Source organism: Cetorhinus maximus, chromosome 2, assembly GCF_964194155.1.
Source record: "Cetorhinus maximus chromosome 2, sCetMax3.hap1.1, whole genome shotgun sequence".
In the NCBI taxonomy this organism is placed as follows: domain Eukaryota; kingdom Metazoa; phylum Chordata; class Chondrichthyes; order Lamniformes; family Cetorhinidae; genus Cetorhinus; species Cetorhinus maximus.
Window position 1 is genome coordinate 139,384,180 of NC_135880.1, and position 17,185 is coordinate 139,401,364.

Consider the following 17,185-nt stretch of genomic DNA (forward strand, 5'->3'; position numbering starts at 1 on the left):
TCAGGATGTCCCTCTGTAACCTCTACTGCCTCCTTTAAAACTCTCTTTAAAACCTATCTTTTTGACCAGGTTTTTGGCCATCTGCCCTAATCAGGGGTGTGATTTTTTTCATTTTCTTTTATGAACAAGTTTCTGTTTTTTTTGTTTTTGCCACTCAGTTTTTTTAATGGCTTTCCCATCTTCCCCCTGCAGTTTTGATATACTTTTATATTTCCACCATCTGGCAGATTACGACATTGACTTTTCGGAAATTCACCATTTTAAATATATGTTACAAGCTTTGGGACTGGTACGGGACTCAAAAAAATTTGCAACTCTGGTTTGATTGGAGGAGCAGCCAACGCAGGAGAGGCAGAAATACTCCTCCAATCAAAGATTCTGTCTCTCCCATGCTAACTGCTCCAGCTCCTCCAATCACAGGTTCTCTCCTTTCCGCTCTCTGTGTCTCTGGATGAGCAGCATCTATGATTGGAGGAGCAGCATGGGCTGGAGGGAGGGAATGGTATTTGGAGGAGTTTGAACAATTATTCTGGCTGGTCCTGCAGCCACCACGCAGGAGGCTTTTGGCTGCGCCATCGCCAATCATTCAACATCGTCCTGGAGGCAGAGGAGAAGAATCTGAAAATGAAAGAAAAGGGAGAGTCTGCCAGTAGCATGGCCAGATCAAGGGGTGTTTGTTCCCAACTCTGCTCTGTACCTACTCTCAAAATCCCAAACCTGGCTGTCCTCAGCCAGGTTAGGTTTACTCGGAACCCAGGATCTATCCAAGGCCTGGTAAGGGAAGAAGAAGCATGCCTCAGCGCCCAGGCCCAAGTTCCTATCCTTTAGGGAAGTGGCTCTCAATCTTGCCCAGCAGTGCAGATGCAAGTGGTGCCAGCTGAGGAAGAGTCTCCCTGCCCACTGACAGCAGGGGCAGCCACAGCAATGAAGAGCTCCGTCTGAGCAAGGGTGGAGAAATCCAGGTTTATTGGGTGGGGGGTGGGGATGTTGGAAAGGTGGAGAAGGAATGCCTGGGATTGGATGAGTGAGTGGGGGATGCAGGGAAGGGTTGAGTGAAGGGAGGAGGTAAGTAGGGAGCTGAGTGGTGGGGGGGGGGTAAGGGTATGAAAGTGTAAAGGGGAAGGGGTTTCAATTAATTCTTCAAATGCTGCTGAAATAAGGTAACAAGGTCCCATTTCAAAGAAATTATTGAACCAGTCTCCACATTGTGGGACAGGGTAACCCCTCCAACACTCCCCCCAGAACTTGCTGTGCCCTTAGACAAGCTGTTCCAGTACGGCTACAACACTGGCATCTACCTGGCAATGTGGAAAATTGCCCAGGTATGTCCTGTACACAAAAAGCAAGACAATTCTAACCCGGTCAATTACTGCCCCATCAGTCTACTCTCCATCATCAGTAAAGTAATGGAAAAGGTCATCAACAGTGCTATCAAGTGGCGCTTGCTTAGCGATAACATGCTCACTAACACTCAGTTTGGGTTCGGCCAGGGTCACTCAGCTTCTGACCTCATTACAGCCTTGGTTCAAACATGGACAAAAGAACTGAACTCCAGAGGTGAGGTGAGTGACTGCTCTTGACATCAAGGCTGCATGTGACCAAGTGTGGCGTCAAGGAGCCCTAGCAAAACTAGAGTCAATGGGAATTGGGGGAAAACTCTCTGCTGGCTGGAGTCATACCTAGCACAAAGGAAGATGGTTGTGGTTATTGGAGGTCAGTCATCTCAGCTCCAGGGCATCACTGCAGGAGTTCCTCAGGCTAGTGTCCTCGGTCCAACCATCATCAGCTGCTCCATCAATGCCCTTCCTTCCATCGTAAGGTCAAAAGTGGGGATGTTAGCTGATGATTGCACAATGTTCAGCACCATTTGCGACTCCTCAGATACTGAAGCAGTCCATGTCCAAATGCAGCAAGACCTGGACAATATCCAGGCTTATGCTGACAAGTGGCAAGTAACAATAGTGCCACACAAGTGCCAGGTAATGTCCATTTCCAACAAGAGAGAATCTAACCATCAATCCTTGATTTTCAATGGCATTATCATCACTGAATCCCCCACTATCAACATCCTGGAGGTTACCATTGTCCAGAAACTGAACTGGGCTAGCTAAATTAATACTGTGGCTATAAGAGCAGGTCAGAGGCTAGGAATCCTGTGACGGGTAGCTCACCTTCTGACTCCTCAAAGCCTGTCAACCATTGACAAGGCACAAGTCAGGAATGTGATGGAAAACTACCCACTTTCCTGGATGAATGCAGCTGCCACAACACTCAAGAAGCTTGACATCATCCAGGACAAAGCAGCCCGCTTGATAGGTACCACATCCACAAACATTCACTCCCTCCACCACTGACGCACAGTAGCAGCAGTGTGTACCATCTACAAGAATCACTGCAGGAATTCACCAAGGCTCCTTAGACAGCATATTCCAAACCCACTACCATCTAGAAGGACACAGGCAGCAGATAGGTGGGAACACCACTACCTGGAAGTTCCCCTCCAAGTCACTCACCACCCTGACTTGGAAATATATCGCCGTTCCTTCACTGTCACTGGGTCAAAATCCTGGAACTCCCTTCCTAATAGCACTGTGGCTGTACCTACACCACATTGAATGCAGTGGTTCAAAAAGGCAGCTCATCACCACCTTCTCAATGGCAACTAAGGATGGGCAATAAGTGCTGACCTAGCCAGCGAAGGCCACATCCTATGAATTAATAAAAAAAAAACCCTGCATGGTCACTTCATTCCCTTGCAGGGCTCACCCATTTTCAGATGTTTCTTTTTCCCTTTGACCCAATCACATCCCTGCCTAGTATTACCTTTTCTGGCTTAGTATCAAATCTCACTTCATAACGCTTGTGTAAAATGCCATAGGATCTTGTAATAGCATCTTTAACGTAATAGAAGTTGATGTTGGTAGCGTGCTCTCACTTTTACAGCTGAGTGCTAAGATTGGAAACCTGTGCTGCTCAGTATGAAGTTTAAAGTAAATCAGGCTTTAATAAGCAATCAGCACTGTTTACAAGTTTTGGAAGTTGGCTTTCGACACATAGGCACTTTACTGTCCAATATAAGCGAAACCACACAATAGTGCAGAATCTGTAAAAACTGAGTGATATTACTGTAGGAAATTAAGGAGAGATGACCCAATCTTTTTCAGTAAAGAGGTGTTTCTAGTCTCATCAGTTTGTATGTGCAATAACCACAAAACCACCGCCCACATTTTCATTCTATACATACTTTATAACGTTTTAGGATCAGAACTTTTATGAAGGCTACATAGAACTCTTCTTGAATTGCTGTCAAAATTGAAAGGAGGAGGGAGTTTCTAAATGTTTTCAGGTGACTCTGGCTTTTGTTGGCTCCAGGCTTGACTATTCTAACACACTCCTTGTAAACCTCCCACATTCTGGCTTTTGTAAATTTGAGGTCATCCAAAACCCTACTACTCGTATCTCACAAACCAAACTACCTTCAATCAGGACCTCTACTTCTGGTTAAGCAATGCCTTCATTTTAAAATTCTCATCTGCAAATCCCAATCTTTGTAATCTCCTCCAGCCCCAAACCCTTAGAGATATGCGCTTCTCTAATTCCAGCCTCTTGATTATCCCAAATTTAAATTGCTCCACCATTGTTGGCAATGCCTTCAGCTGCCCAGGCCCTATGCTCTGGAATTCCCTTTGACTTTCCCCCTTAAAAATGCTCCTTAAAACCTACCTCTCTGACCAAGTTTTTGGTCATCTGCACTAATATCTCCTTATGTGGCTCAGTGTCATTTGTTTTACAATACCTCTGTAAAGTGCCTGCAGACATTTTATGTTAAAGGTGTAATATAAATAAAAATTGTTGTCAATTTCCTCCCTTATGTTGGCAACAAGATCAATTTTATGCTCCAACTTCAGGAGATATAACCACTAACAATTCAGCACAGTTAAGGGTATAAAAAGTACATTTCAGATCACATTTTGGCTCATTATATTGTGACATGCTACAAAGAAACAAGCCATCGATTTTAGAAGAGAACAAACATTCAGAACTTTAAATCCCTAAATGATTGAATATTAAGTAAGGAAAACCTTAAAATTCCATGTGGCTTGCTGTATGTTTTACGTTCTATTCAAATTATTACATAGGCAGATTATGCTAACGAGTGCCTTCTACCATTCAAAATTTAAGCCTGTCTGTTCACTTTGTTGAAAAATGACTTTTCTGGTTTGTTGTAGTCTCATATCTGCAACCACATATTGCATGCTAATCATCTACTGCAAAAATTGAAGTCATCAGGTTATTTTTTATTAATGGTTTAATTAGAACTCTTGCATATCTATTTTAACCACACAAATGCTAATTGCTTTTTACCTGCTAGGAAGCCCAGCTGAGAGTTATCAAAAATTTTGGAGTGAGGAAGTGACCACGACTGTGATTCCATACCAAACAATGACGTTTTAGAAGAATCAATGGGAAGCATTTTTTCCAAAGCCAGTGCAGCTTCATCCTGAGTGTCAGTAGCTTTGCTTTCAGGAGGAAATAATTCTGTCGAAATCTCAACTTTTTGTGGCACTGATGCACATTCTTTTTGCGATTGGGAAGTGAGACTCTCATCTGGACACTGTGTAAAAGTATGTTGAACATTTTCATGCTTCAGTCGATGCTTTAATGGCGTTCGGTCCTTTTCTTCAAGCTTTACAGCTCTTTCTTTCCATTTATTATTTTCATATTTTAGCTCAGACACCATTCTAAAATCAATTGAGATAATATCATTGCCCATCACCAAATACAGCAGCACTTCCAGGTAAATTTCTTTCAGGATCTCAAAACATAACGAAGAAATTATTTTAACAACTTGCATATTTAAACAGCAAGTTGGGAAACCAAAGCATGCAATGTATCACATTCAAGAGCAAAACTTTTGAGGTCCACTCACCTTTTACCTTAAATGAAAAAGACAGAGCTGCATATGCTCAAGTTATTTGATGTTTGAGATGGAATAGCTTAATATCCTGTTTTGATTTGTTCCATAGTGACCAACATCATTGACTGAGGGTGGTGGGCAGCAAAATGAGTGTACCTTGGAGATGTGGGTGTGAAAGGATCACAAGATGCATTTGAGGCTCCTGAGTACTGCTACCCTGAGAAACTTCTTGTAGGATTTTTACTTTACCTCTGTACTTGCATAAGGCCCATTAATGCCAAATACAACTAATCAAATGGAGTGCACACACTGTGAAGCCAGTGTTTTATTTTAAATGAACAGAATAAAGGCATATTTGAATGTGAAAAATTACCTTTTAAGATGTGCATTTTCTTTCTTGAGCTGATTTAGGTCTCGAATAAGTTTAGCTTTCTCAGAATTTAAAACAAGTACCATTGCATTCTGGACTATACCGCTTCCAGCACTGTATGTGAGAGATGCATCCGTAGAACGTGTCTCATCTTTACTTTCAATTGTAACTGAAAAAAAAATTGAAATTAAACATTATCAATTGATATTCTAAACATTGTGCTATCACAACATTCTGTCTTTCAAATATAAGATCTGAATACATTAGAATGCCACTAACAGAAGCATGTAGAAATACAGCAACTGTACAGCTTATCAGTCAGTGACAACCTGAAACTCATGACAAATTGCCTGAGTAGCTAGTCACTACACAAGGAGTATACTCCAGTATCTTTGGGGAAGGGAAAGGGAGGTGGAGCGAAAAAAGACTGAGGTAAGATCCTGCCCTCCTTAAAGCAAAACATGGTACCAACCTATTCACTCAATTTTTAACCTTTATGCTGATACACTTACCCAAGATTTTGTATTCAAAGGAAGCTAACTGTTGTCTAGACACATCTAAATAGCTAAAGTCTTAATTAACATAATGGCTGAAAAACAAGGAATCCAATTTGCCAACTTCCTTGATGACTTTGAGGATGTTGTTATTAAATATAAAAGGAACTTCGAATGATGGATGCTAATGTGAATCTCCTAAAAGCCTTCAACAAGGTTCTGCATGAGAAGAGGCCTTTAATGATCAGTTTGTAAAATTGATCTCTACTGTTAAATTATCAAATTCTGAAGAGATATTTATTATGAATTCGAGGAAGGTATAATGTATTCTGTTTATATCACCATTTCTGGCAGGACACCATGTCCTAACAATGTTTGCATAAAAAGTTTCTCCAATACCTAACTTTGTTCCTAATACCTACCTTTGTTCCTTTATTACTGATCTTAAATTTATGCCCTGGAGCTACTGACTTACTGGTATCTAATTTTCCCCCCATTTATCTCAAAATTTGTCTATTTTGAGCATCTTGAATGATTTTCCCCTTAATCTTTTTGCTCCATTAATAAAAATGAACAATTTTTCTAGTTTTGCCTTTTCTAACCAAAGCCTAATAATATTAGTAAGCCTCTTCTATGCTCTTACTTTAGCCTGGTCATTCTAAAGTAGGGCACCTAAAACAGGATAATATTTGAACTGCGGTTCAATGATGTATATAGGTTTGGCATATAAACCCTACCTACAAAACATGGGAACCCATACTTTTTAAATAAAACACCATCAATTTATTCTCCGCATTTGAAGATGTATGCATCTATACACCACAGGTATCTGAACTTTACTCCTTTTGAAGTTTCACACACATTAGATAGAGCCACATATTCTTCCCTCCCAAATGCTTCAAACTTATCATGAAAGTGTGCTTGACATCTATTGATTTCATTCAGGGCAGGCATGTCAAATCCTCTTAATGCTCACCTTTTTTTTGTTCTCAAATTTTGACATTGTGCTCCCTATGCCAGAGACCAAAAACATTTGTATGCAATTACAAAATTTAATGAAGGCAAATAAATTAGGATACATTTTAAAAACTGCTTTCTGAATTTTGGTGTACGATATCAAAACCTCAAACCGTTTGATGCACAACGCTAAGCAATTTTGTCTCATTTCTTCGTAATGAATTTAAAATTACTAACTTGTAGTATCCTGTTCTTGTTGGTTTCTCCGAAGTGTTTCCTTCATTTGTCTCAGCAGCTCTTCTTTATGCTCTAAGCTGGCTTTGAGGGAACTAATTCTACAAATAAATGGTTTACGTTACTTACAGTACAATCAAAATAAAAACCGTTACCAAAATAAAAACTGTTAAAAAAAAAGATGGCCATCCTTACTGATTTTCAAGATGTTTACTCTCCTTAATTTTCTCCAACTGCAGTGCAAGCAATTGATTTTTCAGCTCAGTCATCTCCTCTTTGAAAGGTTGAGCTCCCATGTCCAGCTTGGCCTGTGATACGACAGAAGTAATGCAAAAAAAAATCTGATGAATGCTTACTTTTACAGGATAATTCAGACATTATATACCTGCACAAAAATTTCATAGCCTTCAAACATGCAGCAGTTTTTAAATCATTTATTTTTTTCCTGAACAAACTACTTGCCTTTAGATTTCAGTATAATGTGATTTATCTTTGAGTCAGAAGTGCTACTAACATAACTTTTAAATTCACGAGTGCACAATGATAATTTGAAATTGCCACCAGTTGGGAACAGGTCAGAAAGAACCCTCAAGCTGCCTTGTTGAGCATAGAAAGAGCCTTGTGTTTAAAAGCAAAAATAACTGCCTTATAAAAAAAATTCCAGGCCCTTAGAAGGTTTTGATTAACATCCGACTCCCTTCTGCCATACCTGGTGGTGTAACTTTACATGTCCATGAATCAGCATCATTTCTAATGTGATACACATCAGAATTACTTCAACAAGCCAGTTATTCAGCTGGGTAAAATTGCGTGTTTTCCTTGACCATATCAAAGCTGATAACACAGGAAAATGGAGTACAAAGTGCACCAGTTGGAGCTAGATTGTGCAATTTCATAGACAAATTAGCTGAATTTTGAAAGTCAATTGGTGTTACTGTCCCTGCTAGCAGTAAGTGATTAAATCATTTATATTTTCTAACTTCCAAAACATGATGATAATCAGATGCTGTTTGCATAAAGTTCAACTTATTTGAGATGTGAAAAATTAGGTCAAATTAAAATACATAGATAATTCAATGGAAAACATTAATCGTGTTATTGTGAAGTATGTATATTTCGGACTGTTGCTTAAACCCTTTTGTATTTTAGAAACAGTTACTGAGAAAGAGGCGATCAAATATTTTAGAAAAATATGAAAAGTAGGAAAAACAATACAGCGCCACCTAGTGACCATATTGTCCAATTGAAAGACAACAAATTTCCATAGATGTGAACCTGGCAAGCTATCATGGAAAAAGTTGGCAAACTTGTTGGCCAAAACAAAATTGACAGTAAGGAAGACTATCTTTTTTAAAAACAGAGATTTTGAAGACACAAATTCACAGTGGATACAAGACAATGCTAACTTTTCAACAGGGAAAAATATATGCTTTCCAATTCTAAACTCTTAATTTTATACTTCTATATATGCAAAGTTGATTTCCTACTATGCTACCAACTACAGGAGCTAACTGGGCTGACACAACTTACGTACAAACTTCAGGCTATCTTGCTGATTCTGGAACAGCTCCAGACTAATAAATGCCCTCACAACACTTGGTGGGGCTTTGTGAATTTAAACGACTGCCAGAGAAGTTTGAACAGTGCTGTCAAGTCAAACACATAATCAAAACAATCACAGCACAATTGTTTCAACTGCATGGTTTGGTTCCTTACTCAAGAAAACTTTTCCTGAAAGCTGAACAAATATTTCAACTATATTAATTCAGACCAGGCCAGTGCAGCTGGTTTTAAAATGCATTTTCCTAATGCTTTTGTGACTAAATTAAAGTGTCACAGCCTCATCGCTGATCCTGCAAAATTATTTAAATACACATTTAGTTTGCAGATTGGAAAAATTTGATTTTTGTTGTTCTGAATCAATTGCTTAAAAAAAGGTTACAGGAATACAACTCCTTTTATTTTCTCAAATATTTAACCAAAATACTCTTGTTTTCAGTAGTGCATGCATTTTTAAGTTCACATTCAACTGCTTGATTTCAAGCCCCACACCTGCAGCTGTTTTATACTTTCTTCAAAGCTTTTAATCTGGCTGTCCTTCTTTGACAATTTCTTGTGAAGGTCTTCAAGTTTTTTCTCTGAAGTCTTGGAGTTTATTTCTGTCTGCAGTTCTGCAAGTTTATCTTCCTGTTGTTTGTGAGCTTCTTGACTTGTTGTCAGTGTCATTTCCAACTCATGAATTTTTATTCTCATTTTCTGAAATTGTAAAATTAGGATATTAATATACCTTACCCAACTCACTCAACAACATTACATTTCAAGATCAGTGTACTTCTGTTCCAGTATGAATATGTAGAGGGGTCATCCAAATGTAAATAGTATCTTGTGGGCTTTAAAGAGTGACGAGGTAGTCCAATTGCATTTACTTCTGTGTTTACCCCTGAATGTGCTCTGATCTCATCGTTGCTCAGTGGTCAGGTCAGGATCATGCACTGATAATCATTGTTAAGTAACAAGACAACAATCACACAATATTCGTTCTAGCACATAACTGCACTTTGCCTTCTCAAATTTACAAACTAGGAACTGGACAGAGATGATTACATCTTCACATTTCAATTAGTAAAGCACATCAGTATAATAAAAGAAATTCAGTGGGTTGATTATAATGATGGATTCTATCCCATTGCAATTTTCAAATCTTTTTCAGAGAATATTTCCTCTAACCCATAAAAGTAATTCTGAATATGCATTAATGCTGTTAAATTACCTGCAATGATAGCTCAGCTGCCTTCAACTTTTTGGACAGCTTCTGGTTCTCCACAGTTAATAATGGATCATAACCATTTTTGTTGAATGAATCCTGTCTAAGAGCTTCAATCTGTGAAAGCACTTCCTCATTTTTTTTCTTCTCATTAGCCATTTCATCACAAGAATTCCTGATGTACTTCACATATCCAGTTCGCACTGACTCAGAAAATTTAGCTTCACTCTGAGGACAAAATAACAATTTCTAGCAGCACAGAGTATTGCTCAGCAACACAATATGAATTATTTCTCTTTAAAAACGTAATGTATAGATCTATGGTTGAAGTACTTAGATGGAGTGTGGGAGAAGTTTGGTCCCTACAAAACTGAAACATTCTATGAATTCCATAATAGCCTAGAAATTTATGCTGTTCTAATAGAATTTAAGGGCTTCAAATCTTCAGCCAAAAGAGAACACAGATGATCTTTATAATTATTTTGTCTATTATACCATATAGAATTGATATTCTTTTCAGGAAACCTCATTGGAAACGAAGCAAATAAAATGCTGGATGACTATGCACCATTGACAATCATATCCACCTTACAATAAAAATCTGTTGTACACCAAACCTTTGACATCAGGTAATGTCAGCGCCAGATTGTGGAGAGCGCAGCATGCAACCACTATCAGTGACACACGATCTGGAGGTATTGGAGTGCGCCCCCTGAGCGGTCCAGGCATCGGAAGCGCATCTTGAGAAGACCGATGGTTCTCTCTACCACAGCCCTTGTGGAGGCATGGCTCCTATTGTACCGCTGCTTGGCCTCTGTTCTTGGATGGCGGAGAGGCGTCATGAGCCACCTTTTGAGGGGGTAGCCCTTGTCACCCAGCAGCCATCCAGGAGCACTGAAGAGCCTCGGCATCTGGGAGTGTCTGAGTGTGTAAGCGTCATGGGAGCTGCTTGGGTACCTTGCACAGACTTGCATGTTCAAGGATTGGAATTCCTTCCTGTTGATGAAGGCACTGGACTCACCTGCTGGTGCCTTGATGGCCATGTGTGCATTCGATTGCACCCTGGACGCAGGGGAAGCCAACAATCGCTGTGAAGCCTCTGGCTCGCTCTGTCTGACTGGCCTCGTCCCAGCGGTAGTAGATGAAAGTCAATGCACGCCTGAACAGAGCATCTGTCACCTGCTTGACACAAGTGTGGACAGCTGACTGGGAGGCTCCGCAAAGATCACCCACCGACCCCTAGAAAGAGCCGGAGGCATAGAAGTTGAGGGCAGCTATGATCTTCAATGCCATTGGCATGGGATGTCCGCCCACACAGCTGGCACAGGTCTCAGGGCCCATCACCTGACAGATGGAGGTCACTATCTCCCTTGAGAGACAGAGCCTCCTTCGGCACTGTACCTCAGACATATTGAGGTAGCTGCTTCACCACCTGTATACCCTGGCAGCAGGATAGTGGCATCTTCTGCGGCCCCTTCTGCCTTGGACTGCCTGTTGGTCCTGTGCCTCTTGTGCCCGTCCTCCCAAAGGTGGCTCTCCTGGAGGCTGAATGTGGACTCCTGGCCTCCTCCCCCTTCTGGCTCTCCCTTCCTCCTCAGAGGAGGTGCCTCCAGCGGATAGCACAACTCCTATTCCAAGGCTAATGGAAGGCTTCCTGAAACCTGCAGGCCTCAAAATTGATCTTTACTGTGGAGTCCTGACCTGAAGGCTGTTACTCCTGTCCAAGCAGCCGTGAAGAGTTTTGAAGTATTCCTGCTCACACAGGCAAGTAGCAGTAACTTTCACAATTAAATATCTAACAGATATCACTCGTGACACCACTCACCCTTCTTACCCCGCCCATGGATGAGGTTTATACAAATGTCTCCTACCCGCCTGCCTGTGCGATGTCCTGAAGATCACACAGGCCCTGAAAGAATGCAGACAGTTGCTGCCTCAAGGGCCTTAACTAGCTGTTTAATTAATGGCGGGTGCGCATCTGAGAACATTGCATGCCCACCCACCTAAATATCGCGATGGCGCACGGTGACGTCGGGACGCTTGCCCGATGTCACTGCGTGTCATTTTATGTGTCGGCATGCAGGGCTTGCCCCCGCACACCAACGGGAAAATTCTGGCCCATTCTCACAATGTTTCATTTAAAATGTTCATCTCATGTTTAAATCATTTCATGGTGCTGTGTCTTTCAATATAACCTTCAGTAATACAATCCTCCTGAATTCCCTGCAACTCTGACTCAGGCTTTTTATGCAACCACAGCCCACTGTTAATGGCACTGGCCTTTCAACTGTCTCAGCCCCACACAAAATGCTTCCTTAAAACTTACATTAGTTCACAATGCTCGTCCAAGACCAAGCTTTAGGCCACTTCCAGTACCTAATGCTTCAGATTAGCATTCATTTTTCTCTATTACACCTCTGTAGTATCATGGGAAGTCATCCCAAAGGCATTTTTTTAGCTGCAACTTGTATTTGGTATAACTGAACAAAACTAGGCGTCGTGTTGTTTGGAAATGTGCACCAAAAAGCAAGAAAATATTTCGGCACTCAAACTTTTGAACATACAAACTAGATCAATTAAATATGAAAAAGGATAACATTGGAGAATTGATGGTCCCCAGTAAAAACCTAACAGAACTTATGTGACATGAAGTGGAGGAATGTTTTCATGGTGGTGAAAAACTGCTATTCCAATGTTTGTGTTGTTATTTTATAGATCATCTGATGCCACAAATATCACTATATCAAAAATATTTTGAATAGAAGTAATTCCATTGAGACATGCTTATTTGGCTTGGAAGGGTGAGCTCTAAAGCTAGATTCAGTTTATAAAAGTTTAACTTCCAGACTTACACAATTCATATAGAATGTTGATGAGGACAATGAAGTAAAATTCTAGATCAAAAGACCATCAAAATTTATACTCTTGCATAGCACATAAGTTTAAAACAATGGGAATCAGATGTCATGTCCCAGGGTAGTTAGCACCCTTCATACTAAATGGGTTTTAATTCAATGTGTCCAGCTCAAGGAGTTGTGGGGAGGGGCTTGGGTGCAGCAGAAACTAAAAGGAGTGTGCAATTTTCACGAGCCCCCACCCCACCCCCCTCATCAAAAGATGGTAGGGGTTCCTCATTCAAAGGGATAACTGGAATTGACAGCTCAACAGACCAACTCTTGACAGAACACAGGGAGTAGTCAGAAGTTGTGATGCCTTGCACGTTCCTTCTACAGAGAGTGAGCATACCATATTGAAAAATATGAACTACTAGATGAAAAATAATCGCAATCTATTAAGTTCATTACCACCATTCTGTTAGACATGATGCAATGACAATTAAGTTGTTGACTAAACATAGCAATAAATCTCTATAACATATTCTGCAATAGATCCCTACATGAGTTTTTTTATTCGTCCGTGGGGTGTGGGCGTCACTGGCAAAGCCAGCAGTTTTGCTCATCCTTATTCTTAAACCACCACATTCTGTTTTGTGGAGCTACACCCAGTGCTGTTAAGAAGGAAGAATCAGGATTTTGACCCAGGAATGGTGATTTGGTTCTAAGAAAAATGGTGGAGAAGAACTTACAGATGGTGATGTTCCCATGCATCTGCTGCGTAACAATTTCAGTGTTTACAAACTAGCTTTGCCTTAAGTGTTTTTTAGTCTACCTTTCTGAAAGCAAAAGGCTGGATTTTTCATTTAACTAGATACTGGACAGTAAAGGTGCTTGCCACTTCATAGGAAAAGTGATGTTTTACTCAAATATTGTTAGTCAGCTCAACTCCCAATGACGTGTTGAGAAAATAAAGGATTGAAACTCATCTCAAATTTCCATTAGTATTGCTTTGGTGCTTTTCCTTCCAGTTATAACAAATGCAGTCCTGAATTTGCAAAGGCCAAGTACAGTGTACATTTTAGACAACATTCAGAACTAAAATTTGGGTGTAGACAAGTTGGAACTACATCATTTTAATTCTCTTTTATCCACGTCATTGGAGTTTTTTTCTCATACCCAGCTTTCTTCTAGAAAGAATGTTGAATCTGAAATCAAAAGTTTGTCGCAGTTTAAATTAGGATCAGAAGTTATTGGAACAAATCAATGGAAACAACCGCTGATTCCAACGTGGAAATTTTAAAAAAACCCTAATTTCTAAAAATGTAACAGTTGCAGTTGAACATGGGAACTTCAAGTACACTAAGGCTATACCTATCTTGAAGTAAATAAACATACCTGAACTGCTTTCCATTGAAGCCGACATTCTTGATCTAGCATTTGATTTTCGTTCTCAATTTCTTCAATTATATTCAAAATATTTGTGCAGGTCTGATTGGAAATTCTTTCCATAAGACACCTTCGGGCTTTTGCCTTGGAAAGTAATCCATTCTGTGAGCTGGTCAAGAAGTTTTGATATTTTGACTTCAATTCCAACAAATTCTGCTGGGTATCCTGAGTAAGAGAAATGACATTCAATATATATGAGAAATGCATTCACTACTTGAAGCATCCAACTTTAGACCATCAAAATTGTTAGATTAGCTACTGATGGTGCTGAAGCATTTAGTGTCTGAATTGATGATTTTACCCCAGTATAGTAGATAATTTTCAACTTGCAGGGTCCTTAAAAACTATTCATCAATCTTCACCATTTTTGGGTGGTGAGTTTGTTTAAAAAAAACTTTTTCCTCAAAACAAGAGGAAAAAGTGCTTCTCATTATTTCTTAAAATAATAGTTGGAGATGTATGTAAAGGGCTTCTGTAGTTTTAGGATGCACACTGAAGAGACCTGATAGTTACTGTGATGCGATTAACAAAATAGAAATGCTGCATATAATAGCCCAAATCTTCTGGTATTGGATCATCAGAGATGGGATGCAAGTTGAGATATTTATGTCTGGGCCTCGTGGAAGTCCTGGCATACACACATGCGGGGAATTTGCCTGGGAAGTTTAAGCTTATGATGGGCTGATTTCTACTTCCCTGGACCCTTTGCAAATGTCTCTGACACTTAGCTCACTTGGGTCACATTTGGGACTTACCTGGATACTTACCTGGAAATGTTACACAGTTTAATGCCTGGTTTAACTCAGTGTTTAGCCAGTTTAACTCAAGTGAGCACCACAACTGATTCCTCCAATCACCCCCCTGACCACTCAAGTACTCACTCATCCATTCGCTATCCCACTCACTTACTGACTTTAAAAACTTACCCAAAGTTCAACAGCTAGCACTGTAAAAGGGAGAGCATCCTCTCCTTCCTTCAACTCTCCTGCATTCACTGAATTGGCAAGGTTGTGCTGCTCCATTTCTGCTTCAGCTGGGATTGAAGTCATGGCCGAAAATGGGTAGTTCCATTTGGGCAGAGAAAGCTTCCTGGACAGCGGCATTGCTCACCATTGCTATTTTGGGAACTGCTATTGAGCACCATAACAGTGGCATAAACTGGAAATAATTGTTGCCATTTGGCTTAACTGTACCTAGTCAGCGTCTTCTTTTGCTAGAATTTATTGATTTTCCAAACAAAAATAGGTTTTATCCAAATTTATCATTTTGGCTCTTTTTTCCCCCTAATTTTCTCCCAGTATTGATTACAAATAAAATTGGAAAGCATGGTTAAACAGCATTTTTCTTGTAAAAAAGAATACCATACCATCCCTAGCAACTTTGCTGAGAACTATAAAAACTATAATAGCATATCGCCAAAGCACGGCTAAAGAACAAAGACAAATGTCTAACTAAATGGGCCCTGGAAGTTCTTGAAAAGGGTATTGAGCATCAAATAAATTTAAAATTTCTTATAAGAACAGCATTAGACCATTTAGCTCTTCAGGCCTATTTAGCCCTTCAATGAGATCATGGCTGATCTGTATTTCAACTCTATTTACCGGTATTTACTCCTTGTCCCGTAATATCCTTACCCAACAAAAAAAAAAATCAGTCTTAGTCCTGGATATTTTAGTTGACCCAGCATCCAAAATCTTTTGGGATAATAAGTTCAAGGTTTCCAAAACAATGTTTGTGATAACATGCTTTCTAATTTCGCTCACAAATAGCTTAGTGCCAATTTTAAAATTACACTCTCTTGTTCTGGATTTAGCCACCAGAGGAAATAGCTTTTCTGGAAATTCCTATAAAATCCCTGAAATGGAGAGTATGAACTGTGTAAGCAATTGTCGCCATTTGGCTTACCTACCTAGTCTCCTCTAATTATCATCAAATGCCAACAAAACAAAACTAGATTTTCTCCAACATTACCCACTTATGTACTCTTAATTTTCTCCCAGTTTCAGATTTTAAAATTGAAAATGGGAAATACCCCAAAGAGTTCATTTTAAAAGGCCCTTTCCCACTCAACTTATAAAAAGCAATGAACTGGAGAGGACCAGAAAAAGCAACTATCTGTTTCAACAGCCTCAACAGGTTTTTCCAAAACCACTGGAGATAGTGATATCATATCCCCAGCCAAGTAGCTTCCCAACAAAAAATCAACCCCCACAGTAACAAGACCAGTAGATAAGCCACATTTTAATTTAACCTTATATAAAGGAATGGGCAAACAGTTTTCATCATCACCTCGATTTAATACCCTTTTATTCAGTGAACTTTTTGGAGAGCACTTCAGGTCACCTGCTAACATCAGTAATGTGCTTATCCTGTACCTCTAAGGATAATAATCGATTTTCCTGCCTCATCAGATGAGCATGGGACACTACCTTAAGGCAAAATATTTCTATAGCTTTCCATCATCCAATTCATCCTCTCAATGAATGTTGGGGGAGACTCCCTCCATGTCATGAACTTTATCACTCAGGACATTATCACCTGAGGGAACACCCCTTGTCTGGGCAAATGCAACATGCTTGGAGTTTAACTTCCAGCATTCAGCCTTCACATGTCCTCTCTTGTGACAAAAGTAGCATGTCAGTCCCATTGAGCTAAATCTGTGCTCCGAACCTTCACTTTTACTAACCTGAGAATGCCCTGGGATTTTACCTTCTCCCACTTTCTCAGTAAGGCTTGACCGCTTAGCATCAAATTTCCCCTCATTCGAGTTTTTCTGGAAGGTTCCAAAGTGGGGTCTGCTACTAATAATCTTTAGTTAATTATTAATTGTCTGCTATTATCAAGGCTTGATCTTCCATGTGAGACCTTAACCCCAAAGGGACACTATTGTGAATTCCTCCACCATCATCTCTCTAAGGAGACTGAAGTTCTGTTTCACATTCATCGACTGTATTTCCCTTTCTCTGGAAAATTCTACATTGGTCTGGCCCATTCTCTAGCTCAACTTTTTTCCTTTAGACCTCTGGCACCAACTTGCAAGCATCGAGTATAGCAGTTTTGCTTCCTCGTAAATCACACGAGTGCTCTGCAGAAAGATACACGTATACCTCCAAAGCCTTCCCCACAAACACTTTGTAGGAGCATATCCACTGCTCTTTTGGCCAA

At 40.0% G+C, this 17,185-nt stretch overlaps 1 protein-coding gene across 1 annotated transcript in view; it reads right to left on the reverse strand.

Moving 5' to 3' along the window:
- cenpe (centromere protein E) overlaps nucleotides 1–17,185 on the reverse strand; it is a 189,853-nt gene that overhangs the window by 4,885 nt on the left and 167,783 nt on the right. The window contains exons 44-50 of the mRNA XM_078570164.1: nucleotides 13,970–14,185; nucleotides 9,744–9,965; nucleotides 9,026–9,229; nucleotides 7,169–7,281; nucleotides 6,977–7,074; nucleotides 5,292–5,457; nucleotides 4,366–4,742 (exon numbers count right to left, since the gene is read on the reverse strand). Of these exons, the coding sequence (XP_078426290.1) occupies nucleotides 4,366–4,742; nucleotides 5,292–5,457; nucleotides 6,977–7,074; nucleotides 7,169–7,281; nucleotides 9,026–9,229; nucleotides 9,744–9,965; nucleotides 13,970–14,185 (1,396 nt within the window). The remainder of the gene's footprint in view (nucleotides 1–4,365; nucleotides 4,743–5,291; nucleotides 5,458–6,976; nucleotides 7,075–7,168; nucleotides 7,282–9,025; nucleotides 9,230–9,743; nucleotides 9,966–13,969; nucleotides 14,186–17,185) is intronic.